This window comes from Tympanuchus pallidicinctus, unplaced genomic scaffold (genome assembly GCF_026119805.1).
Source record: "Tympanuchus pallidicinctus isolate F22 unplaced genomic scaffold, pur_lepc_1.0 scaffold1, whole genome shotgun sequence".
In the NCBI taxonomy this organism is placed as follows: Eukaryota; Metazoa; Chordata; class Aves; order Galliformes; family Phasianidae; genus Tympanuchus; species Tympanuchus pallidicinctus.
This window is the reverse complement of record NW_026294618.1, coordinates 6,625,529-6,645,115: the sequence shown is the minus strand read 5'-3', so window position 1 is coordinate 6,645,115 and position 19,587 is coordinate 6,625,529. Positions and strand designations below refer to the sequence as shown.

The 19,587-nt window shown below is 49.3% G+C and overlaps 2 protein-coding genes across 21 annotated transcripts in view; one reads left to right on the top strand and one right to left on the bottom strand.

The window, feature by feature from the left end:
- Positions 1 to 298: 298 nt before the first annotated feature.
- Positions 299 to 9,058, bottom strand: LOC128083443 (low density lipoprotein receptor adapter protein 1-like). Of its 18 annotated transcripts, none has more exons than XR_008208080.1 (10): positions 8,938 to 9,058; positions 5,675 to 5,817; positions 5,070 to 5,182; positions 4,090 to 4,204; positions 3,634 to 3,706; positions 3,089 to 3,201; positions 2,315 to 2,633; positions 2,089 to 2,240; positions 1,177 to 1,217; positions 942 to 1,014 (listed from the first exon to the last, which is right to left on the bottom strand). XR_008208080.1 is itself a non-coding variant. In XM_052688760.1 (9 exons), the coding sequence occupies exons 1-9, from the start codon at positions 9,020 to 9,022 to the stop codon at positions 851 to 853; spliced, it is 942 nt and encodes a 313-aa protein (XP_052544720.1). In that variant the 5' UTR covers positions 9,023 to 9,058; the 3' UTR covers positions 299 to 850. The 18 variants fall into 18 exon arrangements, 9 of the variants coding, with proteins under 9 accessions (XP_052544720.1, XP_052544731.1, XP_052544750.1 ...); XR_008208084.1 differs by having other exon boundaries at positions 2,089 to 2,138; XM_052688760.1 differs by lacking the exon at positions 2,315 to 2,633 and having other exon boundaries at positions 299 to 1,014; positions 1,177 to 1,262; positions 2,089 to 2,138.
- Positions 9,059 to 9,158: 100 nt separating this feature from the next.
- IFT172 (intraflagellar transport 172) overlaps positions 9,159 to 19,587 on the top strand; it is a 33,004-nt gene continuing 22,575 nt past the window's right edge. For all 3 annotated transcript variants that reach the window (XM_052688012.1, XM_052688022.1, XM_052688032.1), the window contains exons 1-11: positions 9,159 to 9,280; positions 9,372 to 9,515; positions 9,614 to 9,726; positions 11,045 to 11,084; positions 13,339 to 13,404; positions 13,987 to 14,066; positions 14,996 to 15,083; positions 15,896 to 16,110; positions 16,201 to 16,324; positions 17,709 to 17,804; positions 18,687 to 18,848. In XM_052688012.1, the coding sequence (XP_052543972.1) occupies positions 9,242 to 9,280; positions 9,372 to 9,515; positions 9,614 to 9,726; positions 11,045 to 11,084; positions 13,339 to 13,404; positions 13,987 to 14,066; positions 14,996 to 15,083; positions 15,896 to 16,110; positions 16,201 to 16,324; positions 17,709 to 17,804; positions 18,687 to 18,848 (1,167 nt within the window). In that variant the 5' untranslated portion in view covers positions 9,159 to 9,241. The remainder of the gene's footprint in view (positions 9,281 to 9,371; positions 9,516 to 9,613; positions 9,727 to 11,044; positions 11,085 to 13,338; positions 13,405 to 13,986; positions 14,067 to 14,995; positions 15,084 to 15,895; positions 16,111 to 16,200; positions 16,325 to 17,708; positions 17,805 to 18,686; positions 18,849 to 19,587) is intronic.

Here is a 19,587-nt window from a genome sequence, read left to right as displayed (position 1 = left end):
CAGCCTGCTGGCCATGTCTCCACACCAGAGACCAAGTGCAGAAGGACAGCAGCAGCAGAGCAGGCACAAGGTTGAAATGGGTAGAGAGCTGCTGACACATGGGACATTATGCCATCTCTGGCCTCTGCAGGGTCCACTGTCAGCTCCTGCTGTGCAAACATTTGCTGGTGCACATGGAGCCCCTAAGGGGCACAGCACCAGCTATGCCTTCCTGCAGGTAGCACAGTGGACACAGCACTTCACACACTTGCACAAGGCCCCCGCTGAGCACTTAAAAGCAAATGGACAACTATAAAAAAAATAAAAACAAAATCAACCCTCAGTTTATTTCCCTACAAATGCAGAGCTTTCCTTTCAAAAACAGCTCGCTTCACTCGTGGGAGGGTGCAGGGCTGAACTGCAGGGGCGAGGCCCCTCCAGGCCAAGAGCTATGGCTTCCCAAGGGTCATATGCACCTTCAATTTGCTGAGCAAGCCCTGTGCCCAGCAAGCTGCTCGGCCTCAGCTGCTCCCTGTTGCCACTACAAGGAGCAAAGTCAGATCAGCACAGCCCTAGGAGCACCACCTACATCCCGCAGGCTCAGAGCACGTGGGGTGGCTATACCTGCACCAGCAGCAGGCAGAGCAATGAACACCAGTCCATCAGGCTTAAAGGGGAGTAGGGAGCAACTGCAGTTTGAGGCGGTTCATGCAGGTGGGCAGCAGGACAAGGAGTGGGCATTGCAGTCCACGCGCTGCACAGCAGCGGTGCCAACAGCCCCTGTGCCTGGGAGCAGGGCAGCTGCTGAGTGGCCTGGGTGCAGGCACAGGGTGAATCCTGAGTGGCTGCTCAGTTGCTGCAAAGACGTGGCTTAGCTCAGGGGGTTCTTGGAGCAATCAGTCCCAGGGCCAGCAGTGGGGGGGTCTCCAGCTCCTCCTGGCTCCTTCCGGCTGCCTGGGGGCTGCCCCAGGCGGGGCCAGCTCAGCGGCAGCTGTGCAGCAGATGAGCTCGTTCTGGGCACAGGAGGTGCCGACTCTGAAAAGCAAAAGGGAGGGAGATCTGGTCCATAACATTTGTGGTTGGAACCCAATACGGACAGGAAGGGGAAGCAGACCTTCCCAAGAGAGCCATCAACCTCCTCCCTCTGCCGAGGCCACGCTGGCGGAGGTAGAAAAGCAATATGGAGGGAGAGCTTACCTGTTGGTCCATGGGCTCCCCTCCCCAGCTCCTCCATGCAGCTTTGGAAGAGAACAGAGCACCCATCATCTCCAAGCAAGCACCTGCTGAGAGACCCACGCTCATGACCCTGGCAGTGCAGACCCAGCAGTACTAGGCACTCAGACTGCAGAAGGCCCTAACCTACTTGCTACCAAACCCCTTCCCCAGGCCATCCTGCCCTGATGCTGCAAAGCCATGTCTCTTCCCATCAGGAATCCCCCAGGAACAAGTGGCCACATCAAAAGGACACATACACACCTTCACACTTTGCACACGTTGATCCCTGGGTGACACCTACTTAGAGCACTCTCAGCCTGCTGACATTGCTGGACCCCTCAGGCACCGGCTTAACAGGTGCATGAGAACAGCCATAATGGAACAGGCTCAGCAAACCCATCACCACAGGCATTTCTGCAAAGACCTATGGGTTAATTCTCCACTTCTGACCTCCTCCCAAGCTCAGTCCCAGCTCCTAGTCCACACCATCAGCGTGAGTGGGCATCCAACCTGGCCTATGCCCACAGAAATCAGGGGAAGGAAAGGGCCAGCTCTGGGCTCAACATGGGAAGCACATCTGGATAGGCTGTCCTCAGCAAAGAGTGGCAGAAACATACCCAGTGATTTCTCTTGTACTCAAGTCCTCAGGGTAAGTATCAACCCCGCACTGCAAGAGTTGAACTGCAAAATCTGTCTCTCCATACCTTAGCTTCCTGTACATCCAACCTCAGCTGACAGAGACAGAGAAAACAGCAGAAGTTTCCCCACAGATTTCATCCTAGCTCCCACAAAACTCGTGGCTTCAGCAGTACCCCTTGCTTGGGACATGGAGAAGGAATCAAGACAGGGCTCACGAGAGTGCTCCTTACACACAGGCACCAGCTCACCACTTACCCAGATAAAGTTTCATCAAGGTTTTCATCTTCCTCCTCCTCTTCCTCCTCCTTGCAAGCAAGCAAGCAAACAAACAGAAAAGTAGGTCTCTACCAGGATCCAGACTGGGATGCCCAGAGCCTCTTCTGGGGCAGCAGGGCTGTCCCCAGCACCTTCACAAGACAGTCACCCACCAGGCATGACAAGGACAAGACTCGTCTACAAGCAGGAAGGGGAAAAATGGCACCTGCAGTACTGGGCTGATGAAATCCTTGGAGCTCAGACACAGCCACACAAGGGAAGAGACAGACCAAGGTTCTCCTCACATTCCCCAAGCCAGCAGAGCACCAAACACAGGGCGTGAACTGGGGATGAGCCACCAAGCTGAGATGGCTGCTGCACACAGCACACCTTTGCCTAGAGACTGGAGCAGGGTGAGCGTGTCCCAGCTGGAGGACCAGGCAGAGAACCACCTGGAGCACGCTGCAAGCAACGATGGCCCCAACCACTGCCAGACTGGGCCAATGCTGGAAGCACGAAGTCAAGAAGCAAGCATTCAGAGGCTCCTGGGCAGGGACACAATGACAACAGAGACTTGCAACACTAGAAATGCTGTGACTGGCTCTGGACATTCAGTGGGTGCTGTGCAGATGGGCAGGGCTGAGCCTTATCCCAGGCTGGCAGACAAAGGTTCCTCTCCTTGAGAGAGGCTGTCTCACCCCAAACCACGGCACCAAGTACGCAGAGCAGGTCCCAGCTCCCTGTGCAACAGGGCTGGCTGCTGCAATGCTGGGCCTGACAGCAGAGCTCCCAGAGCAAAGATCACCTGAGACTCCTGCCTTGTGAGCCAGACATAGCACAGACTGCTCCTTGTCACATCAGGCCCGCACGTACAAGGGGGGCTGTGCAGACACCAACAGGAGCCTGAGAGTCCAGGAGGAGGGAGCTGCATAAGGGTTACTCTTCTCCTGCCCTAACGTGTGACAGACCTGGGCACGGGCCAGACTTGCACATACTGTACCCCAAACTGGTGTCTGAAGGGAGGGCTCCCCGGGGGAGCTGGCTCACTTGCTCTGCTGGGCTCACTGCGCTCCAAGACACATGGAGGGTGAAGGGGCTGTTCCTGCCTAGAGCCTGGGACAGGGCAAAAGCAGCAGAGTTAGCGCCTGGAACTTGAACAAGGCTTAGCAGGGGGTGAACAGGCAGGACTGTGGGCAAGAGACAGATCCCCTGCTGTGCTCGGGGGGACAGTGCAAACAAACATGGGAGCAGGGTGAGGGGGACACTGCTCAGGGCAGGTCCCACAGGGCCCTGAGCTGTGCAATAGCTCAGCAGTGCAGAGGAGTTGAGCATGGATAGCAGGGACACCCCCAGCCAGAGACAGGGCATGCTCCCCGCATGGGGAAGCAGCAAAGAGCACAACAGCAAGGACAGTGCCCTGGTTGGTGCATTTCACCACCCAAGCAGCAAGCCACCTCTCCTCCATACAGCCCAAAACAGGATCTGGCAATGTAGACTCCAATTCCAGGACTAGGCAGAGGGAAATGTCAGAGAAATTCCTCCTACCTGCATTTGCTGCTTCCCAGAGATCCAGTGCCATTTGGAAGGCCTGGGCCACCGTCAGAGTCACGGCCTGGGCCTGTGTGCAAAAAAGAGGGAAAATGTCTACTTCCATCTCCACCCCAAGCCATAGCAATAGTGCTGCCCAAGAACAGAGGTGCTCCAGGCCTCCCTTGTCACATCTCCTGTGCAAAGTTCGTGTGGAAGGCCAAGGCTCAGTGCTCTGCCAGTCTGTTCATATGGGCCAACCCTTCCCAAGAGGAGATCCCAGAGGAACTGGGACAGAAGAACCTCCTGTTGCTCACCATCCACCTCTATACAATGTGAGGAAACGTGCATTCCCTGGTTCTGTTTCCAGCTAGGGGCACAGAAGTAAGGGTCTGCTTTCCCTGAAGGGGAAAAAGAAAGGGCTTCATACCCACCCTTACCTCAAAGAGCCAAGAGCCAAAGAGAAGTGCTTACAATCTTCTTCTTGGGTGACAGGAAGGCATGGCACTCCAGCGCCCCGCTCTCCTGGCTCTGAGCAACATAAGCAAAGACTTTGTTCTGCAGCTTGTCTGTTGTGCAGTAGGAGATCCTATGGGCAGAGAGGAGCTGCTCAGAGCAACAGGGAAACCCAGCACAGGTCTGCTGTGCTCTGAGCACACCAACAAACAGGAGAGACAGCCCGAGACTTTCACCTGCCCTGGATAACCAGCAGCCCAGCTCTCCAGAGCTAGTAAGAGATCACTACATCCACAGGTATCCCCAACTTGTGCTGCTCAATGTGCTCTTTGGTCTTCTGACACCTTATTCAAGCCCAGGTGTGAACTCAAGCACTGAACCAAAAGGTGCATAGAAAAGCAAGAGCACAGCTGGAGGCCAGGCAGTAGGATGCTCTGCTTTGGTGTATCAGCTCTTGTGCCAAGTCCCAACTTTTGCACCAAGGACACATCCTGACTCTGCTTCTCATCTAGCAATCAGCATTCAGCCGTGCTCCTTTCCCACAAATACACAGCTAAAGTACAACTGGCAGCAGTAAGGAGGGAACAAACAAACAGGAAAACAGCTCTTTAAACTGTCTTTAGTCAGCTCAAGTGAGCTGCAGGCCAAGGCACAATGAGGCCACTGCAGCCAGAAGGCAGAAGGGTGGTCTTTCATCAGCAAAAAAAGGCAGGCATGCAGTCTTGCCCTAGTTGCTTCTATCCATCAGCCCCAATCTGCTGAACACAGGATGCAGAAGAGACAAGCAGAGTCCACAGAAAAGGCCAGATACTGACAAAGAACACAGAGTTGCCCAGGTCCCTGCATGCATTCAGACCCAGGCAGTGCTGTGGGGGCCAGCACGAGGCCCAGCCCACCCCTGCTGCTCAAGATCCCACTGGTTGCTCGGGAACACTCAGAATCATGGAATCATCTAGGATCACCTCCCTTACCCAGGTCCTCCTGCATGCTGTGCCCACCTGTAGATGGAGATGTTCTCAACCATCTCCTTCGTGTCGGCGTCCTGCAGTGAGATGCCCCTTGGAGACACTGTCAGAATCACCTTCTGGAACTTGCGAGCTCCCACCCGTGCCTGGCAGTGGAGACACACCAGACATCTTTGAAGAGCCACTGAGGGTCCTCAATCCCACCCTGCTGCCAGCCACCCCCCAGATTCTGTACAGAACGTCACTCACTTGGACTCATGCTGCAGAGGTTCCTGCTAAAGGGACAGGAAAGCAAGAGCCTGGAGAATAGGCACATCCTATGTATGACAGCCCAGGAGTCTCTTCATACTACTGCCATGAAAGGATGGACCCCACCCTCCCCAGTTCTCCCCCTCCTCTCTGTGAGGAGAGGAACAAAGTTCTGCTCCCAGCTGTGTGGAAGCAAGCAACAGTGGCTGTCCTGCAGAAAAACAGCTTCCTCTAGAGGTAGAGATCAGCCTGTCACTTGCAAGCCACCCTCCTCTTGGGAGCAGCACAGTCCCTAGATAGAGCTAAGGACTGTCATGTCGATGCCTCCCAAGTCTACTTGCCAGCTCCAAACTGGCTCTTTTCTACCCCAGCACAGAGCTGGCTCTCACCGTGGCGACGATCCGACGGATGGCAGCAGCTGCCATGTCCTCCCCTTTGGGTTTCTCTACCAGTGTCATGCCTAGATACTTCAGAGTGAAGCACATCCCCTCCAGCAGCGGTTCCTGCATGTCAGCCCAGCTCTCGGGAAGCTCTGTGAAGACAAAATGATTTAGCAGCAGAAGCCATGAACCAGCTGCCCTGTGGCTAGTCCCAGCAGAGCCATCTCACCTCACTGCAGCTCAGTGCTCCCAGCAGCAGTGCTGCTACATGCACTCACCACAGCACTCTCCTGGTTCTGTGACAATCTTGGAAGAACACAATGAAAGGAGAGTTCAACCTCGAAGCCCTTCACCCTGGAGGTAGAAGCTCTGCCAGCCAAGACAGTAAGCCCCTGTATATCTTCACAGGGCCTCAGATCTGCAGTGTTCAGTGCTATCGATCAGAACCTAACATTTCCAGGCCTGAGCTCCTTCACTGCAAGCAGCACGTGCTATGTACTGCATTCACCTCATCCACTTCAGGTGCTGCCACACCACAAGAACAGCAGTATTTGCTGCCCCACTCCGATCAAAATCTGCAAGCTGCCTCATTGCAAGCAAAGCCAAACTATTACCTGCTGTTATCTGCAGCAGCAGGCAGCCAGGAAAGGGGCAGAATGGCCAGCACTCACAGCTGAAGCAGAGGTGACTGGGAAGCAATCATCCTATAGACTTTGTGTTACAGAACAGCTCAGACTGGCATTTAAAGAGTGCAAGCTAGCTTCCAGAAGAATGTGCTTTATGGATGAATTCCAATGAGCAGAGGGAAGAGAACTCCATGTGCATTACTATTAAATCTATTTATATATCTATCTATATATTAAATCTATTAAAAAAAATAAAGGACAAAGAGCATCTGTTCAAACACTACTCTCGTTAGTGAGGAATTTCTTCCTAATGTCTAATCTAAGTCTCCCTTTTTAGTTTAAGGCTGTTACCCCCTGTCACTGCATCCTCTGACAAAGGATCATAGAACTGTTTGAGCTTGAAGGGACCTTTTAAGGTTATCTAGCCCAACTCTGCACTGAACAGGGACACCCAAAGCTCCACCAGGTGCTCAGAGCCCCATCCAACGTGACCTTGGGTGTCTGCAGGGACTTGCACCACCTCTGTGGGCAACCTGTGCCAGTGCTTCACTAAAAGAGTCCCTCCTCAGCTGTCCCGTAGGCCTCCAGGTACAGAAAGGCAACAAAGAGGTCTACCTCAAGCCTTCTCTTCTCCAGGCTGAACACCCCAGCTCTCTTAGCCTGTTCTCACAGGGAGGTGTTCCAGCCCCCTGAGCATCCCCATGGTGTTCTATGAACCCACCCCAACAGGTCCACATCTTCCTTATGCTGGGCTTCTCAGCACTGTTGGTGGGGTCTCAAGAGAGCAGAGGTAGACAATTACCTCCTCAATCTCCTCAGATTCCCTAGAGAGGGCCCTCAGCATGTTCAGCTTCCTTCAGAAACTGATTTACTTCACATTCTGCAAGTGCTGGTAGAAGGAGTCCTTGCACCACTGTTACTAAGAGAGGACACAAAAAACAAGCACTGTAAAAGCATCCATTACAAGCTCTGCTCCTACCAGATAAAGCCAACAAAAAGCTCAGTCTCATCAAAAACTGCTTAGGAGATCAGTGCCATGCACAAAGGAACACTTCTTTCATACCAAGTACTTCCTCTGGGGATGCTTTTCAAGGACAGTTGAAGCAGAATTGAGTACACATTTACCTCCTCAAATCTCAGAGAGCAGAAGGATGGTGACAGAGAAGATTGCAGAATCATCATAGAATCACCAAGGCTGGAAAAGACATCTAAGACCATGTAGCCCACTCACCTAACCCACCCCACCATGCCCACTGACCACATCCCTCATTGCCACATCTACCCTCATCTGGAACACCTCCAGGTTTGGTGAGCCCTCCACCTCCCTGGGCAGCTGTGCCCAGAAATGTTTCCTAACACCCAACCTGAACCTCCCCTGGCACAACACGAGGCGATCACCTCTTGTTATATAGCAGTTACCTAGAAGAAGAAGTCAATCCCCACCTCATTACATCTTTTCAGACACAGAGAAGCATGAGATCTCTCTTGAGCCTCCTCCTCAGCTGCTCCCCATAACGCTTGTGCTCCACACCCCTCACAGTTTCACTGCCATTCTCTCTAAGTGTTCCAGGGCCTCAATGTCTTTCTTGTAGCGAGGAGCCCAAAACTGAACACAACACTCAAGGTACAGCCTCACCTGTGTCGCATAGGATGAGAAGGGTTAAGGTACTGGGAGTCAGTTGGTCTGGATTCACCCATACAGGAGGAGTGAAAAGGACCAAAGAATTAGAGCATATAAACACGAAGGGGAACAGCTGTTTATGAGGGTGGATAGTGATAGGACAAGGGGGAATGATTTTAAACTGAAACAGGGGAGGTTTAGGTTAGATATTAGGAGTAAGTTTCTCACCCAGAGGGCGGTGAGGCACTGGAACAGGTTGCCCAAGGAGGCTGTGGATGCCCCATCCCTGCAGGCATTCAAGGCCAGGCTGGATGTGGCTCTGGGCAGCCTGGGCTGCTGGTTGGTGACCCTGCACACAGCAGGGGGTTGGAACAGGATGAGCATTGTGGGCCTTTGCAACCCAGGCCATTCTGTGATTCTCTGAATTCTATACACCATTAGAAGCACTAGATTGAAATCCCTCCCTGGGAATTACCTATGCATCTGCCATTCACACTCAGATAATGCTTCAAAGGGTTATTTTTCACCTCTTTCCTGGGATTAACTCCCAGAACGTTACTGCTACGCTTATAGAAAGCTCTGACCCATAATTGAAGCATCCTGAATCCACGGGGAAATCAGACGACCTCATCCGCATAGCACAGAAGGCTGCAGCTACCAGGGAGCCCTCCTCCGGGCCATGCCACAGAATGGCCAGGGTTGGAAGGGACCTCAAGGATCATGAAGTTCCAACCCCCTGCCACATGCATGGCCACCAATCTCCCCATTTCATACCAGCCCAGGCTGCCCAGGGCCCCATCCAACCTGGCCTTGAACACCTCCAGGGACGGGGCACCCAGGACCTGGCTTCAAGCTCTAAGCACCAATTCAGCCCCACAGAGGCCGCAACCCACCCCCAGCCACAGCCTGGCTCCGGGCCCACGGAGCTCATTTTGTCCCAGGGCCAGCCGGGCCCAGACCAATGCTTCCCGCCCCACGGCCCTGTACCGACCCTCTGTTCCCCTCCGCTCCCGGCCCGCACTCACTGCGCCGCCGGCAGAGCCCCAGGCCGTGCCGGGCGAGACGCGGACTCCGCAGCACAGCGCGACCCGCCGCCCGCAGCGCCTCCATGGCCCCGCCGAGGCTGAGAACTGCCGAAACTGGCACGGGGCGGGACCGGAAGTGGAGATGCAGAAACAGGAAGGGGGCGGGGCGTTGTATGGTACAGACGCGCGTGTTGATGACGTCATCAGTGGTGCCAGCTCAGCGGTTGCTAGGCAACGGGTGTGGGCTGTAGCGGGGTACGGCGGCGGTGCGATCCGGTGCTGCTATCGCTCTCAGTCCCTCATCATGCAGCTGCGGCACGTGCGGACCCTGCTGGCCCCGCAGGTCGAGTCGGGTCGTTTCGGGTCGTTTCGGGTCGGGGGGAGCCGGGGAGCATCCGAGCTGTGTTGGCGCTGAAGCTGTGTGTGTCCCGCAGGACGGCACCGCGCGTGTGACCTGCATGGCCTGGTCGGCCAACAGCGGCCGCTTCGCCGTGTGCACCGCGGAGCGTGTGGTGCTGCTGTACGACGAGCACGGTGAGCGGCGTGACAAGTTCTCCACCAAGCCTGCCGATGCCAAGGTGAGGGTACCGAGCCCGGGCTGTTGCCCGTGGCCGTGGGCTGTGTGGATGGGACGTGGTGGCCTTCCTCTCGGGCTCAGTCTGCCCTCTGCCCACAGTACGGCAGGAAGAGCTACGTGGTGAAAGGCATGGCGTTCTCCCCGGACTCCACCAAAATCGCCATTGGCCAAACAGACAACATTGTCTACGTCTACAGGATTGGAGAGGAGTGGTGAGTCTGGTGGCAGTGTCCAGTGCTGCACCCACAGGGAGGACTTAGGGGTCCCGGTGTGGGAAGGCCTGGTCTGAGAAGGTCAGTAGTGTCCTGGTTGACCAACAGTTGACCACAAGTTGGCCATGAGCCAGCGGTGTGCTCCTGGGGCCAAGAAGGCCAGTGGGCCAATGGTACCTTGAGATGTGCTGCAGAGAGCATGGCCAGCAGGGTGAGGGAGGTGATCTTCTCCCTTCGCTGTGCCCTGGTGAGGCAACATCTGGAGCACTGTGTCCACTTCTGGGCTCCCCAGCTCAAAAAAGACAGGGATCTCCTAGAGGGAGTCCAATGGAGGGCCACGAAGATGGTCAGATCCTGGAGCATCTCCTGTATGAGGAAAGGCTGAGAGCCCTGGGACTCTTCAGCCTGGAAAAGAGAAGACAGGAGATCTCATCATTGTTTATAAATATCTGAAGTGCCAGATTCAAGTGAATGAGGCCAGGTGTGCAGCAACTGAACAAGGGGCAACAGGCAGATGTGGGAACACAGGAATTTCCATACAAACATGAGGAAGAACTTTACTGTGAAGGTGACAGAGCACTGGAACAGGCTGCCCAGAGAGGTTGTGAAGTTTCCTCTGGAGATATTCACAACCCATCTGGATGGGTGCACCTGTTCCTGTGCAACCACTGTAGGAAAATTTGTTTAAAAGAAGTTAGACTAAACAGTCTCTAGAGGTCCCTTCCAACCTCTACAATTCTGTATGAAGAGAGTGATGCTCTCCATGCAGCACATTTTCTGGGTATTGGTGTGGGTTCTCATCCAAGCCTGGTCATCAGTATAGAACATGATACAGCTCATCTAATCTGCAGTCATTCACTCAGATCTTTCCATGGTGAGCAGCAGATAGGGTTTGATTGAACACAGTGGAACCTGGTGGAAGCATTTGCCAACTTCTGTGGAGCTGTAGTTGTAAAGCTGACACTGCTGTCCCCTGTTTGATAGGTGTGGAATGGAGACACACACCTGCCTCACCTCACACTTGTTTGCTGTTGTGCGTAGTGCTAGCACTGATGAGAAAGGCACATCACCAAAGTTTTGGAAGCTCAGAGAATTGCCACATTCTCCCCTCACCTTTGTATTGCAAAATACATAAACTTTTTTTTTTTTTTTCCTGAAAATTTTCTGCTTAAAATTGGCTTTTGGTAGAACATCAGCATTCAGAACTTAAGCAACATGTGTTCAGCAATATTAAAATAGGTCAAATATAAAGGGTGGGGAAACTAGAATATGCAGTTTTACCAGCTTCACCAGTAGTCATTTTTGTCTTTTTCTGCAGGGGTGACAAGAAGGTGATATGCAACAAGTTCATCCAAATGGTGAGACCCTGTTTAACTCCATTTTCTCCACAGATGTAGGATAGAGACAACAGTTGGATGTCTCTGTGCTCATGCTCAGAGACATATGCAGGCTGTCAGTGATGTTTGATTACTCAAAGACATGGATAGAAGCTAAGGTAATCTCTATGTTTTGAGATATGTCTCCAAGCCTGAGAGGCCTCATAATGCTGTGATGTGACACAGTAATTAACAGTAATTAACTGTTTATTGGTCAGTGCAGTCAGTTACAAGACTTCAAGGACGATTCTTGGCATCGGTGGGCAGAATGTTTTTTGTGAGTTAAAATGGAGAAACGGAAGAGATCTGAGCCTGTTTTTCACAGGTCAGCAGCTCTAAATGTTTCTGCAGCTGATCAAAGATCAGACATTTGCTGTAATCCATCCATTGCTTCCTGCAGCAGAGCAATACTGGTGCTTGACTGAGACCAGAACTAGAAGAAAAACCATCCATCAATTCCCAACTAGACGCCATTGCTTCCTCATACCTCCTTCTGTCCTTGAAGCTCAGTGCACGGGTCCTTTCAGTTGGAAAAGCAATTGCACTGCCTGTAGTTGTGCCATTGACATTTATGTTATTCCTGCAGCTTTTCCCTGTAGCAATTCTTGTGCTGACACTCAGAGAAAATCAGTTATCTGAAACAACAATGAAGCGATAAAGGGCTGGAGGAGGCTGTCTGGCAGTGTAACACAGAGTGAGAAGAACAGAGGCTGGTGATTGGATAAAATCATAGAATATCCAACTTGGAATGGATTAACAAGAATCAAGTCCAACTCCTGGCTCCACACAGGATCACTCAAAAATTAAACCATATTTCTTAGAGTGTAGTTCAAACACTTCTTGAAGTCCAACTGGCTTGGTTCTGTGACCACATCCTTCAGACACCTGTTCCAGAAATGCAGTGCCAATCCTCCAGGGTAAACATCTGATCTCCCTTTGTTCACTATCCTGGATGACAGGATCTGTGTCCTGAACAGTGCTGTTCCACTCAAATTCATCTGGATATCTTCTATATCTTCACAAAGCCAAGAAGATCATTCACAGTTCCACATTATCCTCTGCCTTTTGCCTGCTTTTGCACATAGACTGATTGCATGGCAGTCACTGTATTCCACTTCTGCAAAAACTGTTTATGGGCATCTTCTCTCTGTTTCTGATGGCATTTCCCCTAACCCCTCCAACTACAAGACCCAGATAACCTCTCTTGAAAAGTATGGAAATCTAAGTTTGCTGCCTCATAGAAGACCAGCCAAGACAGTGGATCTGCCTGAGCAGTCTGTTGTTCCCCAGCCACCATTCCCATTCTGCAGTCAGTAGCAGAGGGAATAGATTGGCAGCCAAGTGTTGCACTGTCACAGGATTGCAGATGGAATGCTGGTAGCCTATGCATGGAGTTTTGGGCTCTTGGGCTCAACACTCACCCACTTTAACTTGCAGTTCTGCAGGCAGCATGTTCCTACACTGACATGTTAAAAAGTGCTAGCTGTGACCTGGTTACCTTGGTAACCTTATCTTATCTTGAGCATGTCAGACTCAGACTGGATTTACATTAACACCCAAATGTGCTTTGCTTTTTCTATATGGTTCATAATTTTAGGGTGCATCATTACCCCAAGATTCCCCATTAACCAAAATGTAAAGCATGCAGAATTCAGTTAAAATGCAGTTTCCACCTGTTCCAATACTACTTAGGTTTGCCATTTCAGTCAGGCTGTGTCCTTGGCCTTTTCAGTGTTCTGCTTCTCTAGTTCTACCTGCATGTGTCAGAGAGCACTGTACCCAAACTTACTGACTGAAATTTTTCAGTTTAGCTATGAAACAGTTGAGCTCTCTTTGGCCCTCTCTTACAATTAGGTTTTGTGGTCAGATTTATTCACCTGATCCCCACACCTCAGATTTTGAGAACTCCTTTGATTTGGATTTAGTGAACCTGTTTCTGCCTGGCCTACTTGGTAGCATCTCATAACCATCTTGCTTGTAAATGAAAAAATATATAAACACTATTTGGTGCTCAGCTCCAGCTTTTCTTAGCCTCTTACTGTACCGTAGCTCACTGTTACCTAGTTCAGACATCACTATGGAGTGTCTTAATCCCACATTAAGGTCCATTCCAATACCCACATTTCTTTCTTGGTCTGAATGGTCTTACTTTTCGTGAGCTGCCTTATGTAGCTGTGGGACGAGAAGCTTTCTGAGTAGGGTGGAGCTTTTACTTCTTTTTCTTCCTCTTTGACAGAGTGCTGTGACCTGCTTGTTGTGGCCAGCGGAGAATGCCATTGTCTTTGGTCTTGCTGAAGGAAAGGTAGAGAAACTTGTTATTACCTGATTTTCTATTCCATTCAAGATCTATGAAAGCCTGCAAGCACCTGTGCTTGAGAGTAGAAAGCACTACTGTGTGGGCTTAGGACACTCATCAGCAATGAAGGGATTACACCACTAGCTTAAATTTGCTAGTTTTAGTCCCCAGTTAGTCATAGAATGGCCTGTGTTAAAAAGGAGCACAATGCTCATCCAGTTCCAACCCCCTGCTGTGTGCAGGTCACCAACCAGCAGCCCAGGCTGCCCAGAGCCACATCCAGCCTGGCCTTGAATGCCTGCAGGGATGGGGCATCCACAGCCTCCTTGGGCAACCTGTGCCAGTGCCTCACCACCCTCTGGGGGAAAAGTCCTTGGAGGTTCTTTTGGATTCCTGAGTCCTTTTCCTGAGCTGTCCTAGAAATGTGGAAGTGTGACTGCAGTGCTAACAATGCTACTTGTTCTCTAACCTACCAGAAACAAATTATTTCTGGTGCTTATAAACTGGAAATCCTCTGGAGATATTGCAGTGCAGGAAGTCCACGGTTCTGTGTGGGGCCAGAAGCAACACTGACCCTTCTCTTTTCAGGTTCGTATAGCAAATACAAAGAACAACAAGTCTTCCACCATTTATGGGACAGATTCCTATGTGGTCTCACTCGCTTCCAAGTGAGTATGGAATTGCTTTAGCTACACTGCTTTGGCTCATTCTCCTGCCCAGCCATTGGCCCTAACAGAACTTGTGGCAATATGGGAGGATGGCAGAGTGTCTTTATGCTGTTGGTTCTTCTCAAGATGATAAAATTCAGTGCTTCCCAGAAGAAATCACGTTCTAAAATCTGACACCTGGCCTCTCCACACCCTCCTCTTCCCCTTCTTTCCTCCCCAATCTCCCCCCCCTTCTCTTTTCCTCATATTTCTAAACACAGCTCATGCTGTTAGTGATGGATAATAATGACAAATGTGGGATTGAAATAGACAGAAGGCAACGTTCATAGAATCTGTATTCCAGAAATGAATTATCATTAAAAGTATTCATTCTGTGTACATCACATTATGCCTTTTTCCTCTTCCTTACTCCTCCTCCCTGCTTGCATAGAGAAGTACACAATACAATAATGCTGTAGCTAATGGTTTTAGTCTTGGAGTGTTTGTCCAAATGTTTTTTTTTCCAACTGTTGTTGCTTTTAGGGATTACTGGTGTTACAATACCCAGCCTCATTTCCAGAGGAGTTTCAATGAAAAAATTGAAGCACCTTGTTATAAGAAATTTTTATTATCGTTTCACTCAAGATTCCTTAGAATCTATGTGTTTTAGTAACATAATATGCTACAGTAAGTTAGTTATTGTGCTTTTATGTGATGAAGATATTTAATTGCCCACTCTCCTCTCTCTATACCTTTGTCAGCTTTCTTTTTACAGACACTGGTACAGTACTACATTTTCTTGTGTTCACCACCCAACTTACATTTGGTGAAGGTTCCTTTGATGAGGAACCACAGCCCTGTCCCTGGGACTGGCTTCTTAAGGGTGGGATAGAAAAACAAAAATGCAAGTCCTACTGAAACTTTGCATCATCCTTTCTGTCTCTTTACAGTGTTTCAGGGAAGGGAATCCTGTCTGGCCATGCAGATGGAACCATAGTACGCTTCTTCTTTGACGATGAGGGCTCAGGTGAATCACAGGTATCAAAGATCCTTATTCAGTGAGCAAAATTCCTGTCTACACAATTGAATCCCCAGCTCAAGAACTCTGTTAAGTAATCAGGTTGTAGAGGGAGTGCAAGTCTGGAGATAAGCAGTCTGTGTTTGCTGGGATAAGTTTTGTGCAGCATTGATGTGGATGGAGAAGTAATGAGATACTTGAAACTGCTCTTGAGTGTACCGGTAAGAGAGGAATTTATTTTGTGTGTGAGATATGAGGTTTTTCAGGTGTCAGGAAGATCTCGTGTTAGGAGATCTTGGAGAATGGGATTTGTCTTGGAGAATGATGCTTGAATGGGTAGGATTTTCAGGGAACAGTCACAAGATCACATTGTGTCTGTGGACAGGATACTGTGGGCAGCCCAGCATTTCTCCCAAGCCTCCAGTTTCTCTCCAGAAATCTCACTGCTTTAAGCTCTGGTGAAGAAATGCTATTCCTACTCAGATCTTTTCTTTTTAACTGACGCAATTTGAGTCACCGTCTGAACTCTAGCATGATAAACTGAAGAGCCCAAAATGTACTCTGCCAGGTTAGTAGTGCATCCCAGTCTAGTTAATAGTACTGTTCTTCTTACTGACATCAGCAATCTTCTCACCCAGTTAAATGAGTAGAATAGTTCTTATATCTCAGCTCTGGTTTCTGTCTGCCTTCCTGCAGCATGCAGACAAAGCAACACCTGTGAACTGGTCTTTATGGAAAGGCATCATACTGGTCTCATTCTGGTAATCTACAGAGCTCAACTGAGGGCTAAATCCAATGGTGCATTCAAGATCTCATCTCCTGTCTCATGTAGGGTAAGCTGGTGATGCATCCTTGTCCTCCTTACGCCCTTGCTTGGGCTTTGAACAGCATTGTGGCTGCAGGATGTGATAAGAAGATTGTGGCTTATGGGAAGGAGGGCAACGTGATTCAAACCTTTGACTATAGCCGAGACTCCTCAGAGAAGGAATTCACCACAGCAGCTGCCAGTCCTGGTGGCCAGGCTGTTGTCGTTGGAAGCTATGATAGGTGCGATGGCTGATGGTAAAGTCTCCCCTCTGTAGTGCTTTCTCCTTCAACTGCGTTCATTTCTTGATTGTTTTTTATCTCTTCTCATAGGCTGAGGGTTCTGAACTGGAGCCCCCGCCGTGGTGCCTGGGAGGAAGCCAAACCCAAAGAAATACCTCACCTCTACACCATCACATCTCTGGCATGGAAGAGGGATGGCTCAAGGATCTGTGCGGTTTGTATCACGAATTAGCAGCCTTGAGCCAACAAGTCAAATGCCAGCTGTAGTCTCGGGCATTCTCCTGAGATGAGAGTTATGTGGTACAGAGGGCGTTCACCAGAACAGTCACCATCACCTAGGAGTGGGATGCAAGGTGCCTAGGCTGAGGCCTTGTGCAGGAGACACTGCTAAAGTCTGGTGTGCAATATGCCCAGTGAGAGGGCAAGAGGCAGTGGGCACAAACTGAAACACAAAACGTTCCGTCAGGAAACACTTCTGCACTGTGCAGGAGGCTGAGCCATGAAACAGGTTGGAATCTTCCTCCTTGTATATCTTCAAAAGCCATCTGGATGTGGTCCTGGGCAACCTGCTCTGGATGACTCTTGCTTTAGCAGGGGATTTAGACCAGGGGACCTCCAGAGTTCTCTGCCAGCCCCTATAACCATTTGGTGATTCTGTGTTATTTTCAGTGAACCTGGAAAACATCATGAATTGTTGTATAGTGACTCAGAGGTAGCAAGCCCTTTGTTGACAAAAGCTCAATAAGGTCAGCTTAGCTTCTCTAGGGCAGTGGCATGAGCACCAGTTCCAGAAAAACTGAACTGCTTCTTATACTCTGTGTGCTGTTTTCAGTTCAGAGCTGCCCTTTTTCTACTTCCAGACTATGGGCTCTGGTCTGCCTTTCTCTATTAAGTAATTCTTTGAAGATTTATCGTTGAGTTTTCAGTTGAATTGGTCTCAGTGAGCTTTATGGGTCCCTTCCAATTCAAAATATTCTGTTATTCTAAATTAATCTTTCTTTAAACATTTCTTTATTAAGTTAAATATCTCCCTACATAATTTAATGAGTTTTAAAGAAATTGCTATTTACAACTTCTTTTTGACAGTTTATACATCTTTTTATGTTTGACAAAGTCAAGAACCCTTAAAATCTTTTCAGAGAATTAGTTGAATAAGAACAAATATTTGCAGAGGGGAAGGACATAAGGGATAGGTGAGTGCTGGAAAGAGTGAGGATGTTATAAAGAAAGAGATAAAGGTGGAAGGATTCTGTTGAAAGGGAAGAGAGTTTGGGAGGGTAGCAGAGGAGTGGTGGGAAGTAGCAATAATGGGGAATAAAGGAAATGAAGATAAAGATGAGGATAAAAAGAAGTTTCTTTTTTTGCCTTTCTCTGTCACGCGTGTGCCAACATTTGGTAAGCTCCATTTCTCTAGAATTTTTCCTGTTCTTTGAAGAGAGTGAGAATAGGGCTGGTCCTTACACATCTGGAGGCTGGTTCTGCAGAGGAGCAGGGATACGTGGGGTTCTTTTGCGCCTGTGATCCTCTTTGCGTGAACAGGGCCTGACTGCCTCCCCTTAAAACAATTCACTGACTGAGAAGTGTGTCTGTTTCCCCAGGGCACTCTGTGTGGAGGTGTCGAGCAGTTTGACTGCTGCCTTCGTAGGAGCATTTACAAAAACAAATTTGAAATGACGTATGTGGGACCAAGCCAGGTAAGAGGATGTCCAATAAGTCTCTTGGTGGAAATGAGACCTTCCCTAAAACTAAATGTGTTTGAAGTTCTTTGTGCCATCAGCTTCTTTCCTGCCTGTACACTGTCTCCAGTCCTTGTCCCAGCCATTCAGATTCCAAATAATCTGCTGAGAGAATTCTGTGAATTCTGTAGTAGATAGCATCAGCCCCAGTGCAGCTACACAACTACCCTTGAAAGAGTTAAGAGTAATGGTGTATTTCTCTAAGTCCATCTGCCTCATTGTCTTTTCCCTTTAAAGCAGTTACACCTCCTTGAAAAATATGCACCAGAATCATCACAGGTTACCAAAGCATTTTAGGTGCACATTTACATCTGTGTTTTGTCCATAGCAACTTGTTGGGAAGGACACAGGGAATATTTCAGGAACAGGGCCAGGAACTGTGTGGAAATTTGATAGGTGTAAAAGACAATGGAGTTTATTTCCTAGCTTGTGAATTTGTTTGAGGTACCTCTGAGTAAAATAGAGGCTTCTTAAGTTGGTTAATTTCATTCAGCTTTACCTGGTTCAAAATCAGGTAGTAAAGGTGCACAAGCAATCCAGGCAGTAGCAGTTGCTGATGAGCAAGCAGGACTCCTAAAGTATGACTTATTCTTGAAGGTGTGAGTAGTCCTCCAATAAGTTTAGAAACTTTCAAGTGGTAGAAATGAGAATCCCACACTTCTACTGCAGTCATCATCCCATACAAAATAAACTGTAAGATTCCTTTTAAAACCAGGGTGAAATGACCTGAGGGGTTGTCTGAACAACCAAATGTTATCTGTTATATAATCTTCCATAGGACAGGGGTAGCCTTCCTCTGTGTGTGGAAAGCAGACCTCATATTTTTCATACTTTCTGTAGGTCATTGTGAAAAACCTCTCAACGGGAACCCGTGTTGTATTGAAATCCCACTATGGTTATGAGATTGATGAGGTGAAGATCTTAGGGAAAGACAGATATCTGGTGGCCCACACATCAGACACATTGCTACTGGGTGACATCAACTCCAACAAGCTCAGTGAGGTAATGGAAGATCTATGATGTTTCATGAATGTCAAATGCTTAACTTTGCAACTCACAATGTTTTCTGCGTGGAAAAAATAAATTTATTTTCAAAGAATCATAAAATAATTCAAGTTGGAAGGGATTTTGGGAGGTTTCTTATCAAACCATTTATGCAGAGAAGGTTCATCTTCATAGGTGTCTCCTAATGTTTCCCTTCTCCGAGCTGAAAAAGCCCAATTCCTTCAGCTTCTACTCACAGTGCAAGTGTCCCAGCCCCAAACATCTTGATGGCCTTCTGCAGAATTTGCTCCAGTCTGCTCTTAGCAAAGAGAAAATGAAAGATCGGCTGATGAGACTGAATGTGTCCAAATCTATGGGAGCCAATGACGTGCATCCCAGGGACTTGGAGGAACTGGCTGATGTGGTTGCCAGGCTGCTCTGTGCCATACTTGAGAAGTCATTGCTGTCTGATGAAATCTAAATTGAATGTTAGGAGGAAATTCATCACTATGAGGGTGGTGAGGCCCTGGCACAGCTGCCCAGGGAAGTGTGAGTGCCTCATCCCTGGACTTGCTCAAGGCCAGGCTGGATGGGGCCCTGGGCAGCCTGAGCTGATGGTGGACACCAAGCCCATGGCAGGGAGGTCAGGACTAGATAATATTTAAAGTCCCTTCCAATCCAATCCATTCTATGATTCTGTGATTTATCAGTGTTTTAATTGTCTAGTACTGGGAGAGTGGAGGGCAAAACTGGATGC

Excerpts from the sequence above, each read along its gene's own strand:
- LOC128083443 (XM_052688714.1), bottom strand. The coding sequence starts at position 9,022 with ATGGAGGCGCTGCGGGCGGCGGGTCGCGCTGTGCTGCGGAGTCCGCGT. Across the intron at positions 3,202-3,633 it reads CTGGGAAGCAGCAAATGCAG|GCTCTAGGCAGGAACAGCCC; the intron begins GTAGGAGGAATT and ends GCCCTGTCCCAG. Across the intron at positions 2,241-2,314 it reads TCATCAGCCCAGTACTGCAG|GTGCTGGGGACAGCCCTGCT; the intron begins GTGCCATTTTTC and ends TGTCTTGTGAAG.